Source organism: Elephas maximus, chromosome 11 (assembly GCF_024166365.1).
Source record: "Elephas maximus indicus isolate mEleMax1 chromosome 11, mEleMax1 primary haplotype, whole genome shotgun sequence".
Lineage (NCBI taxonomy): Eukaryota > Metazoa > Chordata > Mammalia > Proboscidea > Elephantidae > Elephas > Elephas maximus.
Window position 1 is genome coordinate 105,429,108 of NC_064829.1, and position 17,787 is coordinate 105,446,894.

General features: G+C 42.3%; 1 protein-coding gene and 1 pseudogene across 1 annotated transcript in view; one reads left to right on the plus strand and one right to left on the minus strand.

Annotated features, from left to right (window-relative positions):
• The window catches only part of LOC126086264 (zinc finger protein 112-like), a 75,720-nt gene that overhangs the window by 14,460 nt on the left and 43,473 nt on the right, over positions 1 to 17,787 (plus strand). Inside the window, 2 exon segments of the mRNA XM_049902426.1 lie at positions 2,453 to 2,579; positions 9,640 to 9,735. Coding sequence (XP_049758383.1) covers positions 2,453 to 2,579; positions 9,640 to 9,735 — 223 coding nt within the window.
• Positions 7,702 to 8,783, minus strand: LOC126085111 (Y-box-binding protein 2-like; annotated as a pseudogene).

Consider the following 17,787-nt stretch of genomic DNA (forward strand, 5'->3'; position numbering starts at 1 on the left):
TTAATGTTATAGTACTGAATCGTTATCACTTGATATTATATCAGTGAATTATTGTACCTTTTTATTTATTTGTTTGAAGAAGCCTTGGTGGCACAGTGGTTAAAGCGCTTGGCCGCTAACCGAAAGGTCAGCGGTTCGAACCCGCCAACTGCTCTGTGGGAGAAAGATGTGGCAGTCTGCTTTTGTGAAGATTTACAGTCTAGGAAACCCTATGGGGCAGTTCTACTCTGTCCTATAGGGTCGCTATGGGTTGGAATTGACTCAACAGCAATGGGTTAATTTTATTTCTGTGAATGATTTTACCTTTTTGTTTTCTTTACTATTCCATGTTCACAGGTTTGAGGATTCTTGCAGTTTTCCACTGTATATCCATTTTCCTATATAGAATCTTTACTCAAAAAGCAATTCTGAAATTATTTGTCTTTAATGTTCTATGGACTACAAACTGAAAAAATTTTTTTTTATTTTCTTAAGTGATGCCTTAAAGTACTTTGTAAAAAGAATATGTAAAATATGGTTTGTCTAATAGGATCAGACTGAAGCTGAACTCAGAAAAAACTAGTGTTAGATTTTTTATACAAGAAGTGCTAAAGTCTTTCTTCCTGAAGCTTTCAGTGTATATGTCTGTGTGTCTGTGTGTGTATTTCATTATTTGTGTTTTAATTTTTTATTAGAGTAATACATGTACTTAAAAATTTAAAATTTTTGGTCATGTTATAGGACATGCAGGCACTTTCCATCTGTGTCAGTATTCACTGCTCTGAACGGCTATCTGAGGGCGGACTGGAATCCTCTGCACTGTTAACGTGAAGATAAGAGGTTCATGTAGGTTCAAACCCTGCTCAAGTTCCTACAGGAAGACAAGTGTCCACCCAACACCAAAACCTTTGCTTTCTAGGTCAAGAATATCAGACACACCATTTGGGCAGAAAGAAAGCCAAAAAAAAAAACAAACAAAAAGCACCCATAGTTCTCCATTCAGACACCTGAGAATGTCATGCTCAGAGCTCCAGCCAGAGTAAATACAGCGTTGAACGGGTCTTCATTTGCAAATTTTAAATTTCCCTGCAGCAAAAAGTTACAAGACAAATGGCAAAAGTGCGATGAAAAATATTTACAAGATACATGGGAGAAAAAGCCTCAATAGCCCCCAAATAAATGTTATGAAAAAGCCTCAATAGCCCCCAAATAAATGTTATCACAAAACAAGAAGTAGAGATGTGCAGCAGGGAAAGAGGATGTTTGTTACACATCAGCTTTGGGAAATGTCTTAAACATAACTTGTTTTAACTTCTCAAATTTACTTCTAGATTATCAAAGATTTTAAAAAAGTGATTATGTCCAGTGTTGACCAGGGTGTAGAGGTTTAGGGATTTATACTTTCTTGGAACAATAAATTAGAAAAATCTTTTTTGGTGGGAAAAACCTGCCGTTATGATTACAAAACTTTAAAGATCAATATTCTTTGACATTGACATTCCTACATTTTGGAGTTTATTTTAAGGAGCTAAGCAGACAGAAGTGGGATGAAAGCGGCGATGATGGTGGTTATAATAATGCCTGATACTTACTGGGCACTTACTATGTGGCAGGTATTTTCCTGAGTGTTTTACATATAGTCACTCATTTTATTGCTGGTACTGTATGATACAGACAACTGGTTGCTGTTGAGTGGACTCCAACTCACGGTGACCCCATGTGTGTCCGAGTAGAACTGTGCTCCATAGGGTTTTCAATAGCCGATTTTTTAGAAGTAGATTGCTAGGCCATTTTTCTAAGGCACCTCTGGATGGACTCGAACCTCCAACCTTTTGGTTAGCAGCTGAGCTTAACTGCTTGCACCACCCAGGGACTCAAAGATACAGATCTCAACGTATAAATGAAAAGAGGATAAGGAGCTTGTCCAAAATCGCACAGCTACTACAGGGCAGAGTATTCAGATGTGAACACAGGTAGGCAGGCTCCAGAGCTGTGCCCGTACCATAACCCGTGAACACTGTAACGCACAGATGTAGCCCAGAGGATGAACCGCTACATACGTGAGCAGTTAGGGTGCCGGATAGCCTGTGAACGTGATAAGTAATAAGTGATGTGTGTGGGAAAGAGGGAAAACAGACAGCATCAGACACTGTTGGGAGTAAACTGAGAAAGCTTCTCTGGGATAAATGCCATTATTCATAAGATTTAAAATATTAGTAACCCAGGATGCAGTAGAGTTCCAGACCCTTACCTGTAGGCGTGCTAGCAAAAGGCAGCATTTTAAAGTGCAAGGATTTCTTTTCTCGCAGCCCTTTTGGAGAATGGAATTGGGAGTATGGAAGGCAAACAGAAGGCAGCTACTTAAATCCTCAGAACCCAGAGCAGCTTCCCATCCTTTAAACTCGCCCAGTGCTGCTCTTATTCCAGTAGATGTTGGTTGTAAGATTGAGGTTGTGTGTGTTTGATGTTGCAGGAAGCAGTGACGTTCAAGGACGTGGCTGTGGTCTTCACTGAGGAAGAGCTGGGGCTGCTGGACTCCACCCAGAGGACACTGTACCGAGACGTGATGCTAGAAAACTTCAGGAACCTGCTCTCAGTGGGTGAGGAAGGCGCCCTCTGTAACTCACTATGAGCCTCCTGGGGTATCTTTGTGTGCTCAGTTGTTCGAAGCTCTAACCCATTGCCATTGAGTCGATTCCAACTCATAGCGACCCTATAGGATAGAGCAGAACTCCCCAATAGGGTTTCCAGGGATGTAATCTTTATGGAAGAAGACTGCTACATCTTTCTCCCGCAGAGTGGCTGAAGGGTTCAAACCACCGACCTTTCGGTTAGCATCCAGAGCTCCTTTTATAAAGCTCTACCCACCCAGTGCTGTCGAGTTGATTGCGACGCATAGCGACCCTATCGGACAGAGTACAACTCGCCCCATAAAACTAAAACTAAAGCTCTAGGACTCATAAAATGGTGTTCTGAGCTTGGGCATCTGAGCATCCTAGCAAATCCTGTGCAACACAGACAAGATGTTTCAGGTGTTCTTCTCTAGAAGAGTCCATCTTTTTAGCTGTAAATGAGTAAACTGGGGTCCTTGGCTATTATTATGAAATCAAGTTAGTGAGTTACTCCAGGTTTTTTTGTTTTTCAGAATGACAATAACTGTTGAGTAACTTGATTTTTTTGTTTGTTTTTTAAGAATGTATTTGTAATTTCAAACTTACAGAAAAATTACAAAAGTAAAAGTATAATACAAAGAACACCCACAGGCACCTTTTATCCAGTTTCACCTATAATAACATATTATCCTATTTGCTTTACTGTATATGCTCATGCTTTCTCTTTCCACATGTATTTATGTGGATATAGGAAGGAAAAAGTGTGTGTGTATATGTACTCATACTTCTTCTGAACTGTTTAAGGGTAATTTCATACAACATGGCCCTTTACCCCTGGGAAAAAAAAAAAATGTTGCCATCGAGTCGATTCTGACTCATAGCGACCCTATAGGGCAGAGTAGAACTGCCCCATAGGGTTTCCCAGGAGTGCCTGGTGGATTTGAACTGCTTACCTTTTGGTTAGCAGCCATAGCACTTAACCACCACACCACCAGGGTTTCCTACCCCTAAATATTCACTGTATATTTCATAGGAATAAGAATATTCCGTTACATACTCATAGTACAGATATAATACTTTAATCTTTTGTTTGTATTCTGGTTTTCTCAATAGAGCCAGTTATATTCCTTATGGCATATATTCTCCCTCTAGAACAGGATCTAGTCTAGGATCTAGTTGTGTCTCTTTAGCCTCCTTTAATCTAGAACATTTCCATGGCCTTTCTCTGTATTTTACGACAATGACTTTTTTTTGATTGTGCTTTAAGTGGAAGTTTACAATTCAAGTCAGTTTCTCATTCAAAACCTTATACACACATTGTTATGTGACCTTAGTTGCTCTCCCTATGATGTAACAGCACACTGCTTCTCTCCACCCTGTGTTTCCCGTGTCCGTTCAACCCGCTTCTGTCCCCCTCTGCCTTCTCATCTTGCCTCTGGAGAGGAGCTGCCCATGTAGTCTCATGTGTCTACTTGAGCTAAGAAGCTCACTTCTCACCAGTATCATTCTATGTCTTATAGTCCAGTCTAATCTTTGTCCGAAGAGTTGGCTTTGGGGATGGTTTTAGTTTTAGGTTAACAGAGAGGACAATGACATTTTTTAAGAATATAGTTAGCCCCGCCTCCATCATTTTTAGTAGAATATTTCTAATGTTTCCTCATAGTTAGATTGAGATTACCCATTCTGACTGGAACACTTCATAGGTGGTGGTATGTCTTTCTGAGGGCATCACATCTACCCCATTGCCATTGGGTTGGTTCCAGCTGATAGCGACTTTATAGGAGAGATTACAGCTGCCCCACTGGGTCTCCTAGGCGGTAGTCTTTATTGCAGCAGATGACCAGGTCTTTTCAGCTGCAGACCTTTCGGTTAGCAGCTGAACCCTTAACCATTGCACCACCAGGGCTCCTTTGCATTACCTCTAGAGGCCCCAGTGTCCATCTGCCTCTCATTGGTGCTTTTAATTTTGATCGCTCAGTCAAGATGTCCAGTTTCTCCACTGTATAATTACTGTTTTTTTTCCCCCCCTTTGAAATCATGGGGCAACACTTTAAGACCAGCAAGTATCCTCATAAAAGTCTCCTTGTAGATTTAGCATCCCATGATGATTCTTGCCTTATCCAGTCATAACCAGGAAAATTACAAAATGATGATTTTCTAAATTAGTACTTCCTTCACATTTAGTAGAGCCCTGATGATGCAGTCCTTAAGAGTCGGAATTGACACAGTGGCAACAGGTTTGGTTTGGTTTCAGTTTGTCACATTTAGCAGTTAGTGTTTAGCATTCCATGGTAAGCAAGAGCCCTCTCTTCTCAGCCATTTATTTACTTATTTGTTACTTGTTGAGGTTTCTGAATTCTTTATACTTTATTACTGTAGTTAATTATCTTGGTGGTAAAGTTGTCCTAGATTTGGCCAGCATAAGCTTTAAGCTAGCTCCTGTATCTTTGTGACTGGACCCCAACATTTTTTTGGACCACTTCCTCATTTTATGGCACAACATGTTATATAATTATCTTTTATTTACTTTGCCCCAGCTCTGGAATCATCCATTTTTCTAAGGAGCCCTGATGGCTTTTATTAGGGAATGGTATTCAGCACCAAGGTTAGGTCTGTTTCAGGGTACAGAGCTAGGAGATCTCTGTCTCTCTGTTTCTCTTTCTCTGTATGTGTATATGAATGTATTTAGGTAGGTATACCCACAAAACCTGTTGCCATGGAGTCGATTCCGACTCATAGCAACCCTATAGGACAGAGTAGAACTGCCCCATAGGGTTTCCAAGGAGCACTTGGTGGTTTTGAACTGCTGACTTTTTGGTTAGCAGCCACAGGTCTTAGCCACTGTGCCACCAGTGTTTCCTAGGTAGGTATGTAAGTATATATTTTCATACATACATACATATATGCACACACATACGCACTATTATTATTATTACTTTGTACCCTACAGTAAGGTAAGGTAAATAAAAGGTACATCTACATAATTGGTATATATACATTCCTGCACAGATGTACATATAAATATGTATCTATATAAATAGATGTTCTGTTTCATTCAAAATAAGAGAAAGGTAAATTAAAATTACAGTGCAATATCATTTCTCACCCATGAGATCGACAGTATGCTATTTTGGCAAAGTGTGCGGGGAAAAGCACTTTTCTACATTGAAAGAAGGAATGCAAAATGACATATGTAGTTACCTTTCTCCAGCAATCCACTTTTAGGAGTTTTTTTCTAAAGATAGCAAAATACAAAAGAGCATTAATTGTATACTACATTTTGTGTAAGAAAGAAGGGGAAACAAATGAATATGTGTATATCCGAGGTGGATTTGAACTGCTGACCTTTTTGGTTAGCAGCTTAAGCTCTTAACCACTACGCCTCCAGGGTTTCCAGAAGAAGCACAGGAAGGATTAATTAGAAAATTATGAAGTCTTATAATGTTGTTAGGTGCTGCTGAATCAGTTCTGACTGATAGTAACCCTATATACAGTGGAATGAAACTGCCCAGTCCTGTGCCGTCCTCACAGTTGTCGGTATGCTTGAGCCCATTGTTGCAGCCACTGCGTCGGTCCATCTCACTGAGGGTCTTCCTCTTTTTCGCTGATCCTCCACCAAGCGTGATGTCCTTCTCCAGGGACTGGTCCCTCCTGATAACATGTCCAAAGTCTGTGAGACGAAGTCTCGCCATCCTTGCTTCTAAGGAGCGTTCTGGCTGTACTTCTTCCAAGACTGATTTGTTCTTTCTTCTGGCAGTCCATGGTATATTTAATATTCCTTGTCAATGCTATAATTCAAAGGCATCAATTCTTCTTTGGTCTTCCTTATTCACTGTCCAGCTTTCACGTGCATATGAGGCAATTCAAAACACCTTGGCTTGGGTCAGGTGCACCTCAGTCCTTTAAGTGGCATCTTTGCTTTTTAACATTTTAAAGAGGTCTTTTGCAGCAGATTTGGCCAAAGTAATATATTATTTGATTTCTTGACTGCTGTTTCCATGGGCATTGATTGTGGATCCAAGTAAAATGAAATCCTTGACAACTTCAGTATTTTCTCCATTTATCATGATGTTGCTTATTGCTTCATGTTGAGGTGCAATCCATACTGAAGGCTGTGGTCTTTGATCTTCATCAGTAAGTGCTTCAAGCCCTGTTCACTTTCAGCAAGCAAGGTTGTGTCATCTGCATAACACAGGTTAATGAGTTTCTCTAGTCCTGATGCCCCATTCTTCTTCATATAGCCTAGCTTCTCAAATTGTTTGCTGAACATACAGATTGAATAAGTATGTCGAAAGGATACAGCCCTGATGCACGCCTTTTCTGACTTTAAGCCATGCAGTATCCCCTTGTTCTGCTCAAATGATTGCTTCTTGGTCTATATTATAAAGGTTCCCCGTGAGCACAATTAAGTGTTCTGGAATTGCCATTCTTCGCAATGTTATCCATAATTTGTTATGAGCCACACAGTTGAATGCCTTGCATAGTCAGTAAAACACAGGTAAACTTCTTTCTGGTATTCTCTGCTTTCAGCCTAGATCCATCTGACATCAGCAATGACATCCCTCGTTCTACATCCTCTTCTTAATCCGGCCTGAATTTCTGGCAGTTCTCTGTTGATGTACTGCTTTTGAATGATCTTCAGCAAAATTTTACTTGCATGTGATATTAATGTTATTGTTCGATAATTTCCACATTCTGTTGGATCACCTGTCTTTTTTTTTTTGCCTGTTTTTGTTTTTACTGGAGGCTCAGGTGGCACATGAGAGTTCATAAAGTGGCTTCAGAGGTGGGTAGGTAGAGGGGAAACAAAAAATAAACCGGGGTGGGAAAGAAAAACAACCAGGAGGTGGTAAGAGCTGGCTGGTTCCTTCTCAGCCTGATTTAGGAGAGGGAGTTGGTACCTCTGAATGATGATGAATCCATTCCTTCAGCCCTTGGTAGGGGAGAGAAAAAAAAGCAAAAGGCTGTTGCTTTGGCCCCCCTGAGTCTCAAGGAAACCGGGAAATGCTGGTGTTTTGATGTCACAGATGATGGGAAAGGGGGAGGGAGAAGGGTGCAGGTCGGTTGGAAAAACTGGCAGATACCAGATGCTAGCTAGCTCTGGGTGTCCTTACTCCAGTTTGGTGGTGGGAGGATCCCCACTGTTGATGGGGGCTGAAGTTTCTGGGGCTGTGGGCTGGCGGCCAGGGGGCTGCTGCCGTCGCCGCTGAAAGTAGGGGCGGTTCTGTGGGCGCTGGGGCTCAGGCCGGGAACCATCAGCGGGGCCTTGGCTGGGCTTGGTCTCACCATCCCCACCTTCTGTCTGAGGCTGCTGGGGGGTTTTGGGGCGGAAAGGCCTTCGGTATCTGGGCCAGAATCTGGGTGGGAGGACCCGCTCATCCCCCTGCTGTTGGAACCCCTCCAGTGGGGCTGTCTCTTTGGGTTCTACGCCATCAGTGCCCTCTGTAGGCTGCTGCTAGTTGGGGGTCCGAGGGCCTCGCACAAATCGCTGTCGGTAGAAGAAGGGTGGTGGGCGCCGCCGTCTGGGCCGTTGCCCAGAGTTTTCGGCCCTGTTTCTTTGGCTGCCTGGTTCCGTCCCACCTGAAGGAGCCTCTGCCACCATGGGTGTTGGGGCAGCTGGGCAAGGCCGGGGGATGAATTGGCGGAACCTACGTCTTTGGGGGCATAGCGGCTGCCCTTCACTGGCACCCCCCCCGCCAGGCCCAGTGACGTTAGCAGCTTCTGCACCCTTCTCTCCATCCACGACGTTAAATTCCACAGTCTCTCTGTCGCCAACGCTGCGCAGAAACTTCCTGGGGTTGTTTCGTTTAATAGCTGTCTGGTGAACAAAGACATCCTCCTTGGTGTCATTCCTATTGATGAATCATAACCGTTCCGGACGTTGAACCATTGGACAGTGCCCAGGACTTGGATTGCTAGCACCTGCTTGTCCGCCTGACTCCGGGCCGGGGGCATGGGGGTCCCCGAGGCCGCCATCGCCGGGTTACCAGGAGTGCGGGCGTCCCGGCGCCAAGGGGGTCCCAGGAGCGGGGCCCGAGGCAGCTCCGCCCCCGCTGCCGCCCGCCCAGCCGCCTGCTTTCTGAGGCTCCCCCACGGGCACCAGTATCACCACCGCTACCACCCCTGCAGCCGTCACGGGCACGGTCGCTGCGGGGCCGCTGTCGCCACCAATGCCACCTCCGCCTCGCTCATCCCGCCAGGTCCAGTACCGGCCCCCGCCGCCGCCACCTCCTCCACTGCCGCCGCCGCCGCTGCCACCTCCGCCCCTGCCCCGGCCTCCCGGGCTCGCGAACCCGCCGCCCCACTCGGTCCTCAGGCCCGAGCCTAGTCACAAATAGTAGGAGGGAGGTAATAAGATGGAAGGAATGTGGGAGAGAGTCACACCTTTCGAGTATACCTTTTTATCTAGTTTGAACTTTTAGAAATATATTAGTTTAACACATTACAAAAATTATAAGAATGCAAAGGGATGATAAACTAAAACTTGAAGGAAAATGAAACAAATGAACTCAACTGTATTTGAAATTAATACCATAACTACATTGAGAGAAAAAGGAAAGAAAGAAATCAAGGAAGTAGCTAAGAAATACACAATATAACTGTATACCCTCAGTTTGGGGTACAGTGGTAGGGGGATGGGAACATGAATTGTTATCCTGGACACTTTTTAATAGATTTGTTTATTGAAGTGGTATGGAAGAAGCAGTCCTGAACTATTTCAGATGTACTAGAGGTGTCTAGGCAATTCAATGGAGAAGGTATAATCTTTTCAACAGATGGTTCTGGAACATTCAGTCATATACATGCAAAAAGGTGAACCTGGACCCATGCCTCACATCTTCCAAAAAATTAACTCAAAATGGATAATAGACCTAGTGTAAAAGGTAAAACTATGAAACTTCTAGAAGACAGTATAAGAGAAAGTCTTCATAACTTTGGTTTAGACAGAGTTCTGAGATATGGCAGCAAAAGCATGATTCAGAAAAGAAAAAAGTGAAAGCTGGACTTCATCAAAATTAAAACCATTTGGCCTCCTGCCTTTTTATAGGACATCAGCCCTTCAAACCAGACCTGATATCCCAGTTGGAGAGAGAGGAAAAGCTTTCAATGATGGAGCCAGAAACCCGAGGAGATAAGTGTTCCGGTGAGTACTGTGCAGAAATAACGCAGCAGCCAGAGGACCCCTTCTGACACACTTTGAGGCGTGTTACTTCTCTGTTTAAAACTCTCCAGTGGATTTCCATTTCATACTGTAAATTTTAGAGTAGTTAAAGTGGTCGTTTAGACCCCAAGTTGTCTGTCCCTTCAGCTCCATTATTGTTTTTGCTCAGTCAGTCTTTTCCAGCTGCACTGCCCCATTGCTGCCCTTCAGACCTGTCGCTTATGCTTCTGCTTCCAGTTCCTTGACTTGCCCTTCTCTTTGCCTAAAATAATGAATTGGTTAGTAGGTGCATGGACGTCCCTGTCTCCTGTCCTTCGAGAGATAGCTAATAGGTATAGAATAAACCAGTGTACTTGAAGAATACTCAAGATTGTTGTTTGTCATGTGATGAACGCCAGTTCTAATCCTTGGGCATTCATAGATAAAAACTAACCAAAAACCAAACTTGTTGCTGTCGAGTCGATTCTGACTCATAGTGACCCTGTGGTACAGAGTAGAACTACCCCATAGGGTTTCCAAGGAGCAGCTGATGGATTTGAACTGCTGACCTTTTGGTTAGCAGCCTTGCTCTTAACCACTGTGCCACCAGGGCTCCTAATAGATAAGAATAGCTAGTCATCTAAATTAAGTATCGAAAATGATCAATGCCAGCATTATAATTGACTGTTCTTATGCATCAGCCTCAAGTGAGACACTCTTGCGTTGGCAATGATTTCTGTATTCATATTCCCTGTTCTTTATCTTCCCATTCTTTCCTCTCTCCCTCTCATCCTTTAGTACCTAATCAATCTCTTTACCTGGGTATACTTGTGAAGTAGAATTTTTGAGTTGGATGTTTCTGTGAGTCCAAAAAAAAATTTTTTTTGTTATTATTTCTCATTTTTTTAATTGAACTTTAGACGAAGGTTTTCAGAACAAGCTAGTTTCTCATCAGACAGTACACGCATTGTTGTATGACATTGGTTAACAACCCCATGACATGTCAACACTCTCCCTTCTCAACCCTGGGTTCCCTATTATCAGCTTTCCTGTTCATTCCTGCCTTCCAGTCCCTGCCCCAGGGCTGGTACACCCCTTTTGTCTTGTTCCATGAGCCTGTTCAGTCTTTGGCTGAAGGATGAACCTCAGGAGTGGCCTCATTACTGAGCTGAAAGGGTATCCGAGGGCTATACTCTCAGGGTTTCTCCAGTCTCTGTCAGGCCAGCAAGTCTGGTCTTTCTTTTTGAGTTAGAATTTTGTTCCATATTTTTCTCCATCTCTGCTTGGGACCCTCTATTGTGATCCCTGTCAGAGCAGTCAGTGGTGGTAGCCAGGCACCATCTCGTTGTACTGGACTCAGTCTGGTAGAGACTGTGGTAGATGTGGTCCGTTAGCCCTTTGGACTAATCTTACTCTTGTGTCTTTAGTTTTCTTCATTCTTCCTTGCTCCTGAAGGGTGAGACCAGTGGAGTATCCTAGATGGCCGCTCACAGGCTTTTAAGACCCCGGACACTATTCACCAAAGTAGGATGTAGAACATTTTCTTTATAAACTCTGTTATGCCAATTGCGCTGGATGTTCCCTGAGAAGAATCCAAATATTTTGGTAATGTTTCTTGAGTCCTCAAGACTGACATCAAAGGCCACTGTCAACTGTGTAGATAAGGATGGTCCTGGGTGGGAAAAAAGAGGAACTAGAAAATGCCAAAGTAAATTAATTCTATAGTTTTTCTTTCCACCTCCATTAAGTTTCAGGTTCGTACATTGTACAGTACACCCTTCAGAGCAGGGGTTGGCACACTTATATTTTCAACCTACAATCCATGTAGGCATGAAACTAAGAGATACACACCTCCCTATTGACATTTTTCCAAATTTTCACATTTGAACTTTCCATTTGAACCTTATAATTGTCTTATAAAGATTTTACATCTTTCTGAACTATTTAACCTGTTGCTGTTGAGTCAATTCCAACTCCTAGCAGCCCTGTAGGACAGAGTAGAACCGCCCCATAGGGTTTCCAAGGCTGAAAATCTTCACAGAAGCAGACTGCCACATCTTCCTTGCTCAGAGCGGCTGGTGGATTCGAACTGCCGACCTTTCGGTTAGCAGCCAAATGCTTAACTACTGCACCACAGGGCTCCGTCCTGAACCATTAATCGAGTGGTTTTCATAGTCTTTTGGCCGTGACTGTCAGTATGTAGTGTACGCAGCCCAGTACAGATCTATGTATGTATACATATCTGTGCGCACCTGAAATAAGCGTTTCATGCAGCATGCCCTTACACACAATGCACTCTGATATTTTCTATCCTGTCTTTTTTAATTGCACATTACAGCCTACTGAATTGATTTCAAGCCTGACAAATGGTTCCTGTGCATAAACTATGCAGTGTTCTCTCGCTGTTACGGGTTATAAACTCATTGCCGTTGAGTTGATTCCGACCCATAGCAACCCTACAGGACAGAGTAGAACTGCCCTATAGGGTTTCTAAGGAGCGGCTGGTACATTTGAACTGCTGACCATTTGGTTAGCAGCTGAACGCTTACCCACTGTGGTACCAGGGCTCTGTTACAGGTTGTAAGTTTCAAGTTTTTTCGACCTAATGATATCATGTAATCTGTTTTCAGAAGTACAACCTTCACCAGTCACTAAATTTGTCTTCTATTTGGAAGATGATAGGAAAAATCACTTCACTTATGGTAAAACAGAGGCTTTGGAATCCATGTCTGCATAAAACCAACTAGTCAGTCCAGATAAGCAAACAAAGACGTGTTTTCATGGAACCGACTGGTTGCTTGATTCTGGCAGAAGTGCACGCTCAGCAGTGTGTTGGAGCCTTCCACAGCTGTTGCTGAGATGAGCCTCTCAAAAGTAATCCTTCACCAGTTTCACCTTAACACTGCATCCCTCTGAGACTCTTGGTTGTTACTGATGCAATCTAAAATTCCCAGCAGGAATGGAGAGAGAAATTTCTGGTCCATTGGACTAGGCAGGCACCTCTACACTGGAGGAAACATCATTGCTCCACAAACAAAGGGCTTCTGGGCTTTTCTTTTTTTCCCATAGCAAATCATTTATTTTTCTTTTCCAATGTCATCATCTCACTATATTGAAGTTATTGACTTCATTAACCAAGAGATACTTTCAGTAATCTCCATATTTCAAGTAATAAGGTGCCCTTTGCAAGTTATCTTGCTTTTTGTTCTATTTCCTTTTGGTAATTTGCTGGTTCCAGCTAGATATCTGAATCCACTCAAACTTTTCAGTAAAGTATTTGGCAATTTCGATTTTCTCCAGAGCAAGAGAATAGAAAGCAGCAACTCTCTGGCCTCAGTGAGCACGCAGTATAATCCTTGGAAGTCTCCCACAGAGAGCTAGTGCTGCCTCTCACCAGGGGTGCACATTCATGTTCTGATTAGCAAATCTTTGTGGCCCTGTGAAAATGGTCTAGTAGTAGCTGTGAGAACCTGTCTAACTTCAGGGGGGATAATGCAAATCAAGATCAGCCCAAGGCAGATCCCTTTGAGGTGGAGGTCAGGTATACCTCCACACTCCAAACTTTTTACCAGTTCTGACAACAGCTGTCCCTTCCACGGCACTCTCTACCTCTCTGCTGGGTTCGATAATTCATTGCAATGGCCGCACAGAACTCATAGACCGTACTTAGAGTTAAGTGGTTTGTTAAGCAATCAGCAGGTGCAACTTGAGATCAGGATCAATAGGCTACAGTCAGGATCAGGAAGCATGCAGGCAAAGCCTGGAAGGCTCCCCCGATGTGGAGAGCACATCCCTCCCACTTTCAGTGCAGGACAGTTCTCTCAGATCCTCTTTGACGTGCAGACAAGCAGGCCCTTCTTCCTGCTGTGCAGGCCTCCTCTCAGTTCCCTCAGGATAGGCTCGTCTCATCTCTCTCAGGACAGGCTTCTCTCAGCCTCCTCAGGACACGCCTTATTTTGGCTGTGCGTGCCCCCTCTCAGCCACGCAGGCCTCACCCCCTTCAGCTTCCCTGCCATTGGTCTCTCCACTGCGAACTGACCCAGCTCATAACTAGTGTAACGGTTTTGTTCAACTCTGTTAACTGCATTCCTAAGAGCAGGTTTCTATTGTTACCACCACCTCTGCCACAGGGCCTCTTCTGGGCCTCTTGTTGTCTTTGGTGTTACAGCCCTCAACCTGTGTTAGCTCTTTTAGGAGGTTCCTTGCCTCTTCTCTCTCTGCTTCTTCTCTTGTCTTTCTTCCTTATTTCTGCCCACCTCTGTGGTGTTGGCTGCATATATAAGCCAACTCTTCATCAATTTCAAGGCATGGCCCTGCCTCCAGGGCCATGAACTGACCAATCCCCTCGTGGTAGGCCGTAGACACTTCATTTGCGCAGTAGGCTATAGTCACTTCATTTGCATAAGTATAGTGACCAGTCCCTGCAAGGTGCGTACCCCTCAAGGGCAGTCTGCAGCCCAGGGGCAGACAAAATGTATCAAAAGCAAGTTTACAGCTTTACCCAAGAAATGTCAATCAACTTGGACAAAAGTGACAAACACTCTGAGGTGGAAAACTAGGGCAAAGGAAAGCCTCATGGCTTAAGGGAATAATGTTTCAAGCTGTTTTTCCAAAGAACAAAGACAAAAGACCACATAAAGGAACTCATGTCACCACAGGCCTGCATTTTCTTCTTCCTGAAGGAGCTGTAAGCTAATCTCAGTTCTCCTTCCCAGTGTATTCCTTTCTGCTGTCCCGACTCTTAGAAAGACTAAGTAAGTGCTAAAGCAGGATTACTAAGAAGATACAATAAACTCTCAACCTTCTTGCCTCACATGAGGTCTTTCAGTGGTCTTTTGCATTACCTGTTTTCTCCATCAAATACTGTATATTCGTAAACTTCATTTAGCACAGTTTCTCATCAGCATGGCTACCTTTGATAGTAAAGTACACCGTAAATATTGAGTTATGGAAAGAAAATAACAAATGTAGAATAAGATGTTTCTTTTTGTACCATTTACTAAAGGAAATCAAAGTTAATGTTAAATGTGTGATTTTTTTTTTTCCCCTAAGAACTTGAAACTAAGTGAAATGATCTTTTTTTCCTTCCTTAGTCTTCTTTTCACATTGTAAAAATCACTAGTGAATGGAAGAGTTTAATCTTTTCATGTATTTAAGATTATTGTGTCATAAATTATATGCTAATTTATATTAAAACAGTTGCTTTGTAAGAAATTGGACATTGACTAACATGCTGCCTTCATGTGTTCAAACTAGTAAGTTAGTCCCAAAAGACTCATACTTGTAACATTAGAATATATCTTTATGGGTGTATATTGAGTCTGCCTATAAGATATGTGCATATAAACTATAGGATTATGATTATCTAGCCAGGAGGCAGCCTTTACTTTATCTAACATACCTTCTATAGTATGTCCCTTCATTTCATTCTAGGTGATAAAATATTAATGTAATAACTGAAAACTTTGCTTGTCAGAAGTTAGAGACGTCACTAAACGTCTTTTTTTTTTTTTTTTTTCTTAATATTTTACTGTGTTTTTGGTGAAGGTTCACCCAGAAGTTTGGGTTCTCATTCAACAATTTCTATACAGGTTGTTCAGTGACATGGGTTACTTTCTTCACAATGCATGAACATTCTCATTACTTCTGTTCTGGTTGTTCTATTTTCATTAATCTAGCTCCCCTGCTCCCTTACATGCTTATCTTTGTTTTAAAGTAATTGTTGACTGTTTGGTCTCGTGTAGGTGATTTTTAAAAGGAACACAGTACTTACAGGTGATACTCATTATTTGTTGAGTCAATTTGTTATTTAGCTACAAGGTGACCTCGGGTTAGTTTCAGTTCAAGGTCTAAAGAATAGTATCTCAGGGCAATAGTTTTGGGGAGTCCTCTGGTTTGTACCAGTCCAGTAGGTCTAGTTCTTTTTTGGGAGGGTGGGAATTTGAGGTTTTCTTTCATGCTTTTCTCTCGTTCTATCAGAACCTATTGTGGCCCTGATCAGAATGGTCAGCAGTGGTAGTCGGGCACCATCTAGCTCTTCTGGTCTCAGTGTGGATGAGGCCGTGGTTCATGTAGACTGTCTTGTGGACTAGTTTCTTCTCTAAGTCTTTGGTTTCCTTCTTTCGCTTTTGCTCTGGCTGAGGAGAGACCAATAGTTGTACCTTAGATGGCCACTTGTAAGCTTTTAAGACCCCAGACACTACTCACCAAACTAGGATGTAGAATATAACTTTATGAACTATATATGCCAATTGACTGAGATGTCCCACAAGACTGTAGTCCTAATCCTTCAAACCCAGAAATTCAGTGCCACAAGATGTTTGGTTATGTCTATCTGTAACTGTGCCCCCATGTGCATTATTATACTGCATGTTTTTTAAGTCCAGGTGAGTACTGATGGGCATGTCTTAAGTGTCATCTCGCAATCAGTGCATTGCCACAAAGCCTAGTGAGGTAGTCATCAGTGTGGCCTTTTTTTTTTTTTTCCTTTTTGATTAAGTTGAAGATAGCATGAGGCTATAGGTAAGATTTTCTTAAAGAAAAAATAAACCATTTTTATTTTTAAAATTAAAAAGACTCAATCCATAGACCTGTGTGTGACCTTAGGTCTTATGCCTTTCAGTTCATCTACAAGAGGTTCTTGCCACCATTGTTTTTCTCATCAGCAGCAACACTTTTAGCGTGGCCTTGCTTCTTCCTCAGCCTTTCAACTTTCCAGCAAAATCGGCATTGCCAGTTCCTTTTCCATTAAAAATAGCTTACTTGTAAATGCCCTTATTCTGTGAGTAAGCTTAAGCTCTCACAAATGATTCAAACTGATTTATTTGTTATATGTTTATTGAACAACTGCTATTTACTAGACAGTGTTACAGGCAGCGAGGGTAATGCAGAGTACAAAACAAAGTGTTTCTCCTTATAGATATTACCGCCTAGTGTGGAGAGACACATAAACATAAATAAACAAGGAAGAATTATTATGTTAAAGGTTAGTATTCATGTTATGAAAAAAAAAATCCCCTTTTAATGCTTTGTTTTCTGGATACTATAGAGAATTGATGTACTACCAACTGTTAGAAGCATGTATGTCATTTCTTTAACTCTGTTTAAAACATTTGTCCTCATGGAGGATACTTCCCATCAGGATACGAAGATCTGTCTGCTTTTAATCTGAGCTTTAATAACTAGGTGATAAGCTGTTTCCACCCAAACATGCCTATCTTCAACTATTCTGGTGCCTCACATTCTCTAAACGTTGAAGTAATTGTCTAGCAGAATGACCCAGGCTAAAGTCAGGGTCCCTTGAGTTTTGTTCATGCTTGGTGAGTTGATGCAAAGGCCACCTACAGGTGCCTTGAAACAAGGCTGTGCTTACCCCTCCTCAGCCTTTTAAAATTTTTTTAGTGTTTTTTTGTTGTTGTTGAAGACCCTCACAAAGTTTCACATTCTGACCTATGCTGTGGCCCTTGGTAATTGTGAAACTGCTTTCGAAAGGAGTTAAAAACTGGTAACGACTTCTAGTGACTTAGGAGAGTTTATTATCCTTGTGAAGAGAAATTGCTCATTAGAGAGACGCTACATAATGCCTCAAACATATATTAAAGGCCTTTGTTTATTTTCTTTACAGCATTTAGCATTTGACATGCAACCTCCTTCAAACAAACTAAAAATCATGCCCATGTAGCAGAGAAAAAAGAAAAAGTTATTATCAGGACAAAAAGCATTTATCTATTTGCAATTACATTCTTTCCAACTTGAGAGGGTTTTCTTCTTGGGATCTCCAAGCAATCCGTGATAACCTGGGTACAGCTTTATTAGGCCTTTTAACCGGACCACCTGTCCAGGTTGTATAGCAGAGCCCTCATTTTGAAGCATACAGATAGCTTGAATTAAATAGATCCAACTTACATACCTGGTGCAGCCAAAGAAGATTCTTTAAGTATGCTTAGAGATCATGACATGAATTTTCCTGTGGTTCATTCAAGTTTCATGTTATGACTGAAGTATAAAATCTTGAAATCACTGAATAAAGCACTCACTTGTCCATATTTCTGAATT